General features: G+C 38.7%; 1 protein-coding gene across 1 annotated transcript; it reads right to left on the bottom strand.

Moving 5' to 3' along the window:
* Window positions 1-2,129: 2,129 nt before the first annotated feature.
* Window positions 2,130-13,039, bottom strand: LOC119657771 (allantoinase). Its single transcript, XM_038064837.1, has 8 exons — window positions 12,747-13,039; window positions 12,512-12,663; window positions 12,185-12,446; window positions 12,050-12,095; window positions 11,882-11,978; window positions 8,346-8,683; window positions 8,042-8,247; window positions 2,130-2,348 (listed from the first exon to the last, which is right to left on the bottom strand). The coding sequence occupies exons 1-8, from the start codon at window positions 12,900-12,902 to the stop codon at window positions 2,196-2,198; spliced, it is 1,410 nt and encodes a 469-aa protein (XP_037920765.1). The 5' UTR covers window positions 12,903-13,039; the 3' UTR covers window positions 2,130-2,195.
* Between the last annotated feature and the right edge of the window lie 1,304 nt (window positions 13,040-14,343).

Raw genomic sequence — 14,343 nt, 5'->3', positions numbered from 1 at the left:
TATATAGTCTCTACCAAACGTTGAATGAGGTTTTTACAATAATTATTATTATTGTACAATATTTGTTACAACCCTCTAGGTGGCAAACAGGACCTATAGCGCAACCAACAGTAGGAACCTACTTTTGGTGAATTTTCTTCGGGAACTTAAATTTTTCTTTCATTCCATGGTCTAGTTCTGCCATCTACCCGTACTCTCTAAATATATAACGGCCCACAAATTTTACAAATTCGTGTTCCAACTTCCAATTGAATATCAATTGCAATCACTTCCTTCTATCTATTGGTGATTTAACTTACATCGAAACTGATGTCCACCGTTTTCCGTCTTTTCAAATTGATTTCCATTTGAACCTATATAACGTACAGCCTCTTCACAAGATGCCCAACTTTAGCATACTTAAGGTCGATTTTTTTGACCAGGCAATTGACTAGGCAGGCTTGAAATTTAACAACTTTTTGGATTATCTTTTGTCTTGCTTTATTCCTTTCTCTTATCCTAATCTGCGGAAAACCCCTATTTGATTTCTGGAGAATTTCGTGATAACATTGGTATGAACTATCGTTCTCTAATGAGATCACGTCGTTCGAGAAGTATCAAAGAACAGGCTAACATTTTACTTTAATATAAATCAGAAAAAAATTTAATTAAAGATCGTATCCCTGAGTGTTGAAGGCTCAATACAACCGCAAATCCTCTGTTGGACTCATAATTCTGCTTGTTGTTTCTCCCCGTTCCTCCAGTTATTAATATTAAATTCTTTGATTTTATTTCTAATTCTCCTCTGTTAAGGGAAAGTCGTACCGTGATCATTTTCTTCCAAGTTTTGCTTCTAGTCCTTTAGTCACTCCTCTTCCGACGCAGCGGATCCTGTCTCAACCTACGTATTTATCATTCCTCTTCTGAATGTTTCCAATGTCGAATTCCTTATCGGCGAGGTCGATATTAATGGCCGTAGTGATTCTAATGGGCTTCTCAATTCTTTCTTCCCTTAAAAAACTCACATTTTTTTCCCTACCATTTTTAGCAAAAGTTTGTCCAAATGTACCTTCCAGATCGGTGAAAGGAGACTCATGTCACTTTTTTACACAAAAAAGGTGACATTACTCAGAATAAAAACTTTCGTCCGATATCATTTTTTTCATCTATCTCCAAAAGATATGTAAAACCCATTATGAAGGAACGGCACTTTGAGCCGCCATGGATGTTTAAGAGGGGTGGGACCGCCGCCTTTTTTGACGGGGTTACAAAAGGGAGGTTTCCACCTTCCCAGAGATGGGGTTGAACATTCAATCTTCATCTTTTTATGTGTATATTTGCTGATCACTCTTTCATGGAGTACGGGATATTGGTATTTTCTCTTAAAATATCCACACTTTTGCCGATTCTCTATGAATAATCTCATTTCAATATTCATATGGTCTTGCAGACAATTTACAGAATCCCAAGCACACAATTTGCAACAAAAACGAGATATTCTTCAATTCCCTCATTTTCTCCTCTTTGTTTACTTTTAACCCAGTGATAAAAATACATTGTTTTTCCTCGCACACATCGACGCTTGGAGCGCGCATCATCATTACACATCATACACATTCTCAACCCACATCGCACACATAACACCGACTTCGTGCTTCGAAATAGTTGACGTCATCAGAGAAATATTCTGAGCAGCCCGGATGACGTCATCTGTGGGTAAAGTCAAGCAATTGTCTCTGATGCTAGTTTTGGTCGACATTGAAACGGATGCTGCTGGCGAATAGGCAACAAATCTAAATGAATCTCAACTGAGGCGGTTTCTAGGAGAGATTTATTTTCAATCAGAAACTGCCGCCGATGTAGCACCTACAGATCCACCGCAAGGGGGGTGGTACGGGGGCCTCGCGCACTACGTCGAGAGGTGTTACGTAGCATAAAGTTGACCTTGCGGCATAACGTCACCGCAGCATATATAAACGAAGAGCCGTCGTAGCATATATGCATTGCACAACATATGAATGAATGATGGGAGGGCGGTCTATGGCACTGTGTACGCGCTTCCCCCCAGCCCCTAGTGAAGGGGAACATGAACATGGAACACATTCGATTCCAAGCGGTGCGTATGGGGCGAGGAATGAGAAACTTTCCGCTAATATTGATTATTTATTCGGACGAGTGAAGGGAGTGTTTTGATATGAACAATCTGTTGCTCGGCTTCATGCAAATTTCACTATTTTCCTGTCCGTCTTTCGTAGAATGACTCTTCCCAGCGGCTGCCCGAACCCTTCGTATCGCTGAAACACGTGCAGGCCTCGAACAACTGTTGCATGCACAGTTCCGCGCAACCTCTGCCCCATGTAAGGATTTGCCTGCAAGAAGGGAATCATTGTCACAAAAGAAATTAATCAATAAATATGTTTATATGTATAATAAAAAATAGTTCACCATGATTGAAGCTGCACATTTTTTTTATGTAAACGAAGGATATGACCTTCAGTAAAAATGTGCTTGATATTTGGAGAGGGTAAACGTATTATGGAGAAAAGAAACGGATTTCAATTTTGTATTACGTTTTCCAGGATTTTGGGTAGTATTTGATAAAGAGCTCGATCTATATTACGTTGTATTACGATAAAATTAAGTTGTTGCGCCAAGCAATTTATCCAAGCGGATAATTATCCGACTTTTAAAATAAATGGTTGAAGTGTAGATAGTTGAAATGACTCAAATGGTCTGTATATGGCAATGTCTTACTAGAGTCAAAGTTCATGCAAGTTTTTTTTCAATCACAAAACAAATTGGAAAACAACACTGGTCCATCTATGTACATTTGTCCAGTACATCATGGTTAAGGTTGCTGACTGGTAAGTTTTGACAGTTAATTATACGGTGCCTCAACCTTTAAATCCATTGTCATCATCATAAACGGTATAACAATCGGTAACCGATCTAGGTCTGCCTTAGGAAAGAAGTACACACATCCCGGCTTTTCACCACCGTCCACCAATTCGGTCTAGGCTTGCCTTAGTAAAGAACTTCAGACCCCCGGTCTTGCGCGGAGCTCTACCAATTCGATATTTCTAAAAGCTGTATGGCGTCCTAGCCTCACCATCGCTCCATCACAGGCAGGGCCTGCCTCATCTTCTTTTTCTACCATAGATATTGCCCTTATAGACTTTCCGGGCTGGATCATCCTCATACATACGGATTAGGTGACACGCCCCACGCAACATATTGAGCCACAACCAGACGGAATCGTCTATCCCCATGTAGGAGGCCCAACATTTTTCGGAGGATTCTTCTCTTGAACGCGGTCAAGAGTTCGCAATTTTTCTTGCTAAGAACCCAGGTCTCTGAGGAATAATGGCAAGATCATTGTCTTGTACAGTAACAGACTTGACCCTGTGGCGGAATGGTTCAAGCGAAACAGTTTTTGTAAGCTGAAATAGACTCTGTTGGCTGACAACAACCGTGCGCGGATTTCATCTTCATAGCTGTTATCGGTTGTGATTTTCGACCCTAGATAGGAGAAATTTTCAACGGTCTCAAAGTTGTAGTCGATTGTAGTGCAGTCGTGGAATCATAAATTTCATCGTTACCTACGAGTCGGCTACGGAATCGTCTATCCTCCTGTAGGGAGCAAAGAGAAGAGAGAATGCTTTTCCCGAACGTGGCTAAAAGTTCACAATTTCCGTGGAATGCATGAGGACTAGCAAGATCATTGTCTTGTACAGGAATAGTTTCTATGAGCATTTAGTATTGTGTTGGCTGCCAACCTCAGATCCCAGTTAAGATTAACGAATTCAAGGTTAGAATTTTTCTACCTTTATTATTTTCAATTGACCAGTGCTATTTGATGTTGTGTTCGTTTTTGATGCTGACATTGTCACCATGTATTTCGTCTTGCCTTCATTAACATGCAGCTGATATGAATGGAGGTTGTTTCTACATCCCGAGTTGGGTGCAATTGGAGAGCATAGTGTTTCTGGCGTTTGTTGTCACTGGATGTCGGATCACCACCAGTCGACTCAGTTGCTAATGAGTACCTGAGTCAAATTAGGATAATAATCACGGGCGAGAGCAATGTTGACCATTTTGCCCCCTTACAATGTACCAATGTGCTCTAACACACTTTAAGGCCCAGATCCAAATGGATTATCGTTCCAAGGATTATGATTTTTATTTGACACTCAGTATTTTTTCAAATACTAATTCGATAGAATATAGTCTTAGGAGTCACCTCTCTAACTTTCAAGCCGAAACCCGCAGTATTTGAGATTGAAATTGATCGACTATTTTAAAAGACGGACAATTTCGACATCAAATATAACCTTGCGTACAACAACAACCAGATACATTTTTTATTTTGATTTCATTCCTTATCTTACAAGAAATATCAAATTAATATATTATTTAATTTCCGAAAAATCACAATTCTACTAATTGGGCGCTGAGTGTGAAAAGTGTCCTTATATCAGCGTCGCGGATTAATTTTTGCAAGGTCAGGTTAAAAGGGACGCATGACAAAACATCCCCTTGTCTTAGACCCTCCTTGTGGATGCTGAGAGTGATCCTGCTGCTTTCATCTAGACTCGCACATTGTATGGGACTGGGTGTAATTGTTTGTCTTCATATTTAACCAGTTCGGTTGCAATTCCATAAGCTTCTGGCAATTTATGATTTTTAAGCCGGTGATTTGCGTTGACTGTTCCTTCCATGTTTATTGGTGACAACGTTTATCCGTCATCTTCAGTTGGCGAGACCTTGAACTAGCCGATATTCTGGTTATTGAGTAGTTTTGTGAAAATCATTTATCGCTGCTTCATTCGCAGGACATCTAGGTACTGTGGTTATTATAGCATCCATTTCTTCTCACACGTGTTACGAAGGACTTTGTTATTGTCAGAAGGGATTTGTAGTTGTGTTGTTACCCGAGCCAGGAGCACAGGGCTTGCCACTTGACTGACTGGCAATGAACATATAATAAGATCGACTACATCACGAGCAGTAGATTTACTTGTTATCTTCTGAATATGCGTAACAGAGAGATATTGATATCTATCTCGGAAGATACCATCGTTTAATGGTTGAGTATGCTTGCTGGGGAATATAGTGTCCCTCCTCCCAATTTAATACGAGCTGTCCCCACGATACAGCTGTCGAGTAGTACAGCAATAGCGAGAAAATTTTCTTGATGTGCAAACCAGGCAGACTCTAAACAATACGTAGACTCTAAACATATTGACAAGCACTGCGCAGACATCAAAAGTATATTTATCTTTTGTGGGGATAATGACTTCGTTACTGTATACCGCATCATGGAAGTGTTTGCAGCCTTTTGATGATCCTGTGGGGGACATTAAAGGAAAACTTTCCACCCCCAATGAAGAGCTGCTAAAGAAGTGTAAAGAGCATTTCACCATGATTCTCAATCATATAACATTCGTGAAGTATCTCCCTCTCCCTGGTAAGCCACGAAAATATGTGAATACGAACAGCTTCTCCAAACAAAAGCGATATTATCTTTGCCATCAATACGCTCAAACGAAGTAAAGCCACGGTTATTAATGGTTTCCTTGCAGAACTTTTCTGTGAAATCTTGTAACCTCTCTGCACAGCTGCTACTTCTACTCATTCGTAAATCCTGGGAATCTGAGTGCTTTCCCGGTGAATGAAAGAAAATGATGACCGCCAAGATTTTGAACAAGAGCACCTGTATTGAGTGCGATCACTAGAGGAGTATTTGTGTGGATCCTGCTATCGTTAAAATACTAGCCAAATCATCCTGGAACGCACCAGAGCAGGCTTGTTTCCGTTCTGGATTCTCCCGAACCAACCATATTAAGACATATTATTGTGGAAAAGTATGTATCCAAAATGATCCATGTAATTATTATCAGAGCGCCATATGATAGCGCTTCGTTGAAGTAAAATTTGAGAGAAATTTGAAGTCCAGAGCTGAATCCGTCAGGGTTGCATTCTTCCAACGGTGTAAGGTGACGTCCTCCATGCTGCCTTGCTGTAAAACGTGGGAAGGTTCAAGGGACGTTGTCATCTTTCTCTAAACATCCCAACTATGACATCTCTTTCATAGGGTCATGAACCTTGGCCAAATGGTTTGGATTTGGAAAAAGAGGCTAGTAGAGTCGGAATGAAGGTAAATATCAACAAAACAAATGGGTCACCTTAGAACTGTATGGCATAGAACAGTGAAGGAGTGCAAGTTCCGCGTAAAATAATGGGATTATTGAAGCACATTTTCAGAAACAGATAAAGATGGTATGCATTTGTGCTTGACACGTTATGCCCCACATAAGGGTTTATAGCAATCATATAATGAAAACAACCAATCATACCACTTGGAAATGAAGACATTCTGAATATGTGTAAATTATGTGATGCTTAGAGGTGGCCCTATACAGACCAACCTGGTTGCCAATTAAGTTGGAATTCAGGCCTGATGAGACGTCAGGAGTGGAAATTTTCACCCCCGTTTTTTAAGGTTTTGTGTGAAACAAAACCTTATTAGAATCGAGACGGTGTCTGTCTGTCTGTCTGTCTGTCACACACGATTTATTCAGAAGCGGCTGGACCGATTGTCACGAAAATTGATGAGAGTATATAATCTGGTGTTCCCTTTACATGCAGTAAGTGGCGCCATCCTGTATTAAGTTTAAGGGGGGGGCTCCCCATACATGTAAATGGAGGGTGTAAATTTTTTTTTCACAGAATGTAGCCATGTGGGGTATCAAATGAAAGGTCTCAATTAGTACTTTTCGAAACTGGTTCAATATTTGATGTTTGGTGAAACATAGGGGAGTGAGGGCTCAAAATATGACCCTCAAAAAGTGTAACAGGTCTCGTTCTCCGAACCTATCCAACCGAAAAATCTGAAAAAAATCACAGTGGTGCATCTCTACGAAATTTAGGCCTCAAAATATATCCGGTTTCGATATCTGCACAAATAAAGTTAATAATAGTATATTTCCACATTTTAGAAATTTACCCGGCACCCCCGTTATGTTCATCCCAGAAGTACAAAATTTGGGCCAGGCCAGGCCAGAAAACTGACTGATTAATACAAATCGTGAGGATCGATGACGCTGGATTAACATAATAAAATAAAGACTAATAATTGGGTTGTTGTCCTTAGTGAGCATTACGCAGCTTTTGTTTGCTTATGATGCTTCCAACGATCATACTTAGTTCTGGTAATGCATTATACGATCGTGGACGTTATCGAAGGAATTGACTGTGATGTCTGATGCTCAGTTGAAAGAAGGCAGCCGTTGTTAGGTGTCTACTGTTGCCATCGGAGTGGCTAGTTTAAAAGGTAGTTATTTTACTATGTTCTTATTTTTGACGCGGGGCTTGCTCATTGGTAGATTTATGTCTATTTGAAGTATCCTGTGCAAATTTCTCATAACAATAAAGTCAAAACCGAAAAACATAGAAAGAATAAGATCCGTGTATGCAAAACAATTACAAGAGCTGTAACCTATATATGGATTCGAGAAGTGGATGTTCGTTCCTAAATAAGTGACGAAAGACAATAGATGTTTTCGAACAATGGGATGGAGTATACGGTAGGCTCTACTATTTGGATGAAAAATTATTTACATCAATTTTCATGAAGTTACAAAATTTGTGGTGGGCTGGGATCACCACACAAAATTTAGGCGAATTCAATTGAAGGGGAAAGCAGATCGTTTTTCAGACTATCTAACTGTAAGCTGCGGTCATTGGATTGAAAAGACTGGAGGTACACTATCCTTTTCAGTAACCATTGCATCTACGTGGATTGTTTATTTTTGTTGTTGTAGGGAATAACAGTTACAGCCATAGAATTCACGGATACCAGCCGTTGCCAATAGAAACGAAAATGTTCTTCATTCGATAGGTTAAGAGTTTCGGGTTGCGCTAAGAATATGAGAATACTAATCATAGAAGAAGTTGGAGTATTTCTATTTGCTTCAAGTTACGAAAAGGAAAAGTTTTCATAGATTAATGGGCAAATTTTGATGCATTAAAATTTTTGTTAAAATAGTAACTAGAAAATTACCTTATTCTGGCTATAAATTATTTCAGGTGACACCAAAAACTCTTCGTCGGGATCCCAAATACAAAAGTCAGCATCATAACCTTCTTCAAACTTTCCCTTTATATTATCGATACCACATAATTTAGCTGGATTGAGGCAAAGAAGTCGATAAATATCTTTCAACCCAATCCCGTATTGCTGCCCTTTCGTCCATATAATGGGTAGACCTGGAAATATTTAGCAAGAATTCACTAAAATAGATAAGACCAAATGGATACTATATAAGAATAAATTAACTAAATAAAAATGAATAATTTTAACATACTTAGTTGCAGTGATGAGATTCCACTGCATGCATTTAAAAAATCACCGCGTTTCCTTCCGTATGTCAAACATTTAGGACCTGGTGTTGGCGAGATATGATCGGAAGCTATCAGGTCGATATCTTTGTTTAAGATACCTTGCCATAATTTATCTTGATTTGCTTGCTCTCGAATTGGAGGCGCACTTTTGAATTCTGTGTGAGCATCTTCGATATTCTCCGCTGATATTGACAGATAATGAGGGCAGGTTTCGACCGATAAGTTCCCTCCAGACTTCTTACATTCTGCAATCAAAGGAAGAGCATCGGCCGAACTCAAATTGAGAATATGAGTGCGTAGTCTGGAAAGGTATATGGTATGAGTGTGTAGATAGATAAATATTTAAATTGCTTCTAATTATATTTTAGGAATAATAGGGAGATCCACAGTTTGGTTACTACCTATTACATAAACTGTGATTCTGTCTAGCAACATGGAACTCTACGAGTATAAGCAATATTTCTTTGGATTAAAGCGGACGTTCTGGACATGCTGCGATTGTGAATGACTACCTAAATTAGAAATCACTATGTTGTGGCGGTTCGACTAACTCGAACTAAGTTTTCCTTTTTTGGTAGATTACTACATTTTTTCAGTTTACTACAGTTTTTTTCAACTTGTGGCCTTAAAATTCAACAGTTGTGAAACAACATCGATGCATTTAAAAAGAGTTTTAAATTACAACGACTTCGAATTAAGTTTTCTCAAAAGGCATGAATTTCATGGCTTAAGGACACCCAATATACAGGGAATGAATCATTGTTGGAGACAAAGGTGTTGGAGGTAATGGAAAAATCGAAGATGGATGTTTAAATCCCGGGGAGTTTTTTTAGTACGGGTGGGTAGATGAATGGATGTATTTATTTACATTTATTTTGTGGAAAGTCATATCTTGCTAGGATCATCGGTTTACTATCTATCTGAGAGGATATTTCCTGAAGTCGAAACTGTTAGATGGCCTAACCGCGGTCATCTTATAATATCAGGTTAATGGGAAGAGAAGAACTGCCGTAGTTACCTTTGTGTACCTGCCCTATGATTCTCTGGGCCCCCCTCTGATAGTAGAATCCAATGATGACGGTTTCAAAGCAAAGCAAAGATAACGTTTTTAAAGCGATGCTAAACAGGAGAAGGCAGACTTCTAGGAAATATTTGTCTAGCATGTTTGGCTCTAGACTACGTGCCGATGACTATTCAAGCTGGAAAAACTTCAGATAAATTACCCGTAGTTTAATATGTTCACTGAAATGTTTGAAGAGACTGGATGAGCACCATATTCGCGAGCACTAGGTCGTACTTGTTGCATGAAAACCTACAGCGCGATAAGTTCTGTGATTTGGCTTTACATCCCTTAGTTTCCAAAATAGAGGACGCAATTCTGAAAGGCGAGTATGCAATGGGGCTGTTGGTGGGTATTGAACGAGTTTTTAATGTGCACTTTTTCGAACACTTTGTGGTGTGGTGTTGACCGTTAGCTGATGACAGAAGCAACGAAAAGTTGCCTCCAAGGAGGTGTGTTATCGCTACTTCTGTGGAGTATGCTGATAGACTCACTGCTATGTGAATTTCAACATTCGCTAACACAATGCATGGACTTTCAGTAAATCGCAAAAAAGCCACGATACAAATGAAAACACATAGAGGCATAGATAAAATGAACTCTCTCAGCGTATGGGCTATGAAGACACACCTTTGAATCGACATCAGAACTCAAGTAGTGTTGCGTTTTCACTGTAAGCCAGCCGCACTGCAAAGAACTGTATACCTTTATGTCCAGGCATTACCGGTGTCAGGGAAACATCATCCTCTAGATGCAATGCTCTATTACATTATCAATCCAATTATATATTTAGAGCATTCCAATGAAAGCTGCTCACAGATTAATTCGTTTAGATCTATGGGGAAAGAACGGACGTGAAGGGCACAGAGCACAAATAGAGTTATCCGGATCAAATTTTTGCAATGCCTTCTGATTCTCGGATCCCCATACATCTATTTGGTGAAAGATATAAAACTATTCCCAAACGTAGAGAAAACTGCGATGAACCAGAAGAATACGTGGCGGGATATACTGAGGTCTTTTACACGGATGGTTTAAAAGCAGAACAGGTTTCTGGAGCATCGGCCTTTCAAGTTGAAATGTACGCAATTCCAAGGTCAGGAACCTACTTTGCATAAGGGGCATCTTGTTTGGAGGAACGATAAACTATTATTTCGAATGCCGCGAATCCTGCCGCGCCACAAAAGCATTTTAAACTAGGCATTTATGCATTAGGATATATGGCCGTCTAATTCTCCGAATTTAAATCCCAGCGATTTCTCTTAGGGGTTTTTAGGAATAAAAGTGCACTCCAAAACTTACGCATCAGGTCAATTATTAAAAAAGCTAAGCTAGAGGCGTGGGACGAAACTAGTCCGGAAATTACGCCGGTATGGGCGAAAATATTTAAAGGCCTGGGTAAATGCGAAAGGCGATAAATTTCAAAATTTATTAAGTTAAGTTTCTAGAGAATATTCCGCTCCGTAATTTTTTTTTTTAATTTAATTGATTAATAAAAGGTTATACTCAAGAAACCGTGTGCCGGGCTTGGGCTTGGGCACTTTTTATAAATGCTCAAACACAAAAATATAGCGTGTTGTAATGATGGTGCCGTCCGGCTTGCCGGTACGTATATGGTGTTTTCAGTTCAACAGGCCGGATGGACTTTGGACTGTTTAAGTATAATTGAAAGACCTGCCGGATTGTGAATAGCCGCCTTTAGACTATTACAGAAAGGTTTTATAGTCGTGACATCCGAACATAGCGACGTCCTATTTCTTCATCTCCTGTTGTTATTTGAACAACAAACCGAAAGCTTGATGCTTTAGACATGAAAAGTTTTGAGTAATTTGTGCGTTAAGAAGATTTGAGTGCACAACTGTTGAATTTGTACGTAGTTCGTATTGAACATCGATTTAGTGTTTCAGACTGTTCATTTGTGTGTGAAATTGACACTTAGTGTCTTGGCTTCCAATAAATTTACACAAAAGAGATAACTTTGAGTTATAGACTTTGTCAGTAATAGTATGATTTTCATCAAACTTGATAGTATTATGCTGCATACCATAGCGTATACTACATATTACAATGATTCTAGGATGAACTCGAGGAGCCAACGAATCGATTTCCAGAAAATATACCATTAAATATACTGTTATTAACTTTACTTTAACAGATATAGCTATGGAGGGCATTTTAAAGGCTAGACATTGTATAGGAGTAGCTTCATGATTTTTTCAGGTGTATCAATCCGGTAGTTTTTTTGAATGGTCCCACAAAAGAAATTATCACTTTCACATCCCACTGACACCTTTCTACCTACTCAGAGTTCACGCGCTTTTCACTTGGTTAAGAGATTTTATCTTAACTTGATATATGATTCGAAGAATTCGAAACGTTAGATGGGAAAACCGCAAACTTAGGTTTAATTCGATTCGACCAAATCACAATATAACTTACTTGTATTTTGTTGCTAATTTCACAATCATGTCTACAGCGTTCATCTCTAGTGATGACGGTCGAGTATCCAAATAAGATTTGTATTTCTTCGGATTATCTTTTTATGATTGGAAAATATTTTCGTTAAATATTGGCTTTATCATATTGACTAGGTTTTTCTCCACTCACTTTGGTCTGCTGTGATTTTTTCGGATTGCAACATTTCAGCATGAAACTTTTTTAAATATAAGAATTTGTTTAATATCAAATAAAATACGTTTCCATGTATAGAACATTGTTGTGTGAATTTAAATGACAACTTACCGCTAAAATACTGCCTGTTCCTTCTATTTTCTTCAACGCAGCCGTCACATCGTCTAAATTTACTTCTGGAAAGTCGTCGTCACCACTTGGATATAAGAAACATTTGATTCCAACGACACCAGCTCTAATCAGTCCCCATATTTCGTTGATATTTCCTGGAACTAAACCTCCCCAGAAAGCGACATCGACATGAAGTTTCCCTCGCGCTAAAGCAGTTTTTGCCTTTAGTCCTTCAACGCTGGTAATTGGAGGTGTTGAATTCCTGAATATAATACTTTTGGTTATCCACACATATATAAGTAAATTAATTATTTTTATTAAATTTACAATGGAATATCAGCTATGGTTGTGAAACCACCTGCAGCTGCGGACTTTGTGGCCGAAACAAATCCTTCCCAATCTTTGCGCCCAGGTTCGTTTATATGAACGCTTGGATCAATCAATCCTGGCATCAGTATTTTGTCTTCGAAGTCTATTATCTTGAAACAAGTTTATTCATCCTCATTCCTTTATTCATCGAAAACTGTGGTTTAATGCCCACAACTCAGCAAACTATACTCACTGATTCCGCTTCGGTATTGTATAGAAAACTATTCACAGAGTCGGGCGTTTTGAAAATCTTCCGTATTTTTCCGTCGTTCGTAAAAAGGATACCACCGTTTACTAGCGTGTCTTCATCAGGCATATATATCCTTCTGCTCAAAAATAATAAATCCATATTGGAAAGTTACGTCAAATTTTCCGCACAAAGTTAGATATTATTATCAAATTCTATTGCGACTGTCGAAGTTGGTGTGATATTGCCGGTTGGATACCGAAATGTGGACTAACAAAAATAGATTTCATTTTTGCTCAAGCTGCTTCTTAGTTCTCTCTGTGGGTTGATGTATATATGTCGAAGAGAAATGTGAGCGTCTTTAGATCAATTCAAAATATTTATACAAACTTTTTCCTAGATGGGATGCAATGGCAAAGGGCGATGATAAGCACCTGTAGCTGATTTAATACTCTTGGCTGATTTAGCACTCTCCTTCAGTAATGTTGTGAAAACTATTGTCTTCTGATTAAAGTGAAATACATAAGAGTAGCTGATCCTCCTAAAAACTTTTCCACATACTTTTGTTTTCAATGAATATAGTCATGTGAGGTATTAAATGAAAGTATTCCATTAGTACTTTTCAAAGCTGGAATTTCTGACATTTGTTGCAAAAGGGAAGAGTGCGGAGCTGAAAAATAGCACCTTCTTGAACGGACCCACTCTCACAAAATATCTAAGAAAATTTTTTTTAAAAAATCACGAAACTGCCACTATATGGTATTACCTCTCTCCAAATAAAATTAATAACACTATATTACTATATTTTTTAGAAATTGACTGCAGACCCCCTTAAGTTTATCATAGAATCATGAAATTTTAAATTAATATAGAGCATAATATTACCCCTGTGTGTGTATGTATCCGGATAGCTGAGTGGTTAGAACACTAGGCTGACGTATGTTGCGGTTTAAATCTCACTGGCACTGGCAGCGGAATTTGTATCGTGACTAGACATCGGATATCAATTGACTCAGCTGTGAATGACTTCCTGAGTCAAATCAGGGTAGTAATTTCGGGCGAGCGCTATGTTGATCACATTGGCTGATAAAAGGTACTGCAATCCTGTAGTGTACCGTTACGGTCTTAAATGAAGTGCTCTAACACACTTCAAGGCCCTGATCCAATTGGATTGTTACGCCAACGATTATTATAATATTACCAAGTTAAGTTGAAATTGCATTATTCTCGGTTTCGTGCAAATTTGTTACAATCTAAGACTTTGAATATCATTATCACACACATGATCTGACGTGCTAAATGAATATACAGTACGAGGTGAGATGTCCAATCAAATATTTTTCTATAAAAAATACACAAAACTTTTTATACTTGAAGCGACCAACTTCTGGTTTCCTCACTTGCTTCATTTTTGGAAGGTGAATTCAAAATCTACCGCTGACTCTTGCTTGCTGATTCTTACTCATTAAAACGACTTTCTTCTCCTTCCACTCTACAAAAGGCCGCACAAAAGCATTGTATCGCGAGGCTAGATTAGGCTAAACTGTTGTCCTTTCGAGAATTGTGTCACTTCGTAGCTCAATTAGCCGTGGTTTCGTGCATC

Source organism: Hermetia illucens, chromosome 5 (genome assembly GCF_905115235.1).
Source record: "Hermetia illucens chromosome 5, iHerIll2.2.curated.20191125, whole genome shotgun sequence".
Taxonomy (NCBI): domain Eukaryota; kingdom Metazoa; phylum Arthropoda; class Insecta; order Diptera; family Stratiomyidae; genus Hermetia; species Hermetia illucens.
This window is presented reverse-complemented; position numbering and strand designations above follow the sequence as displayed.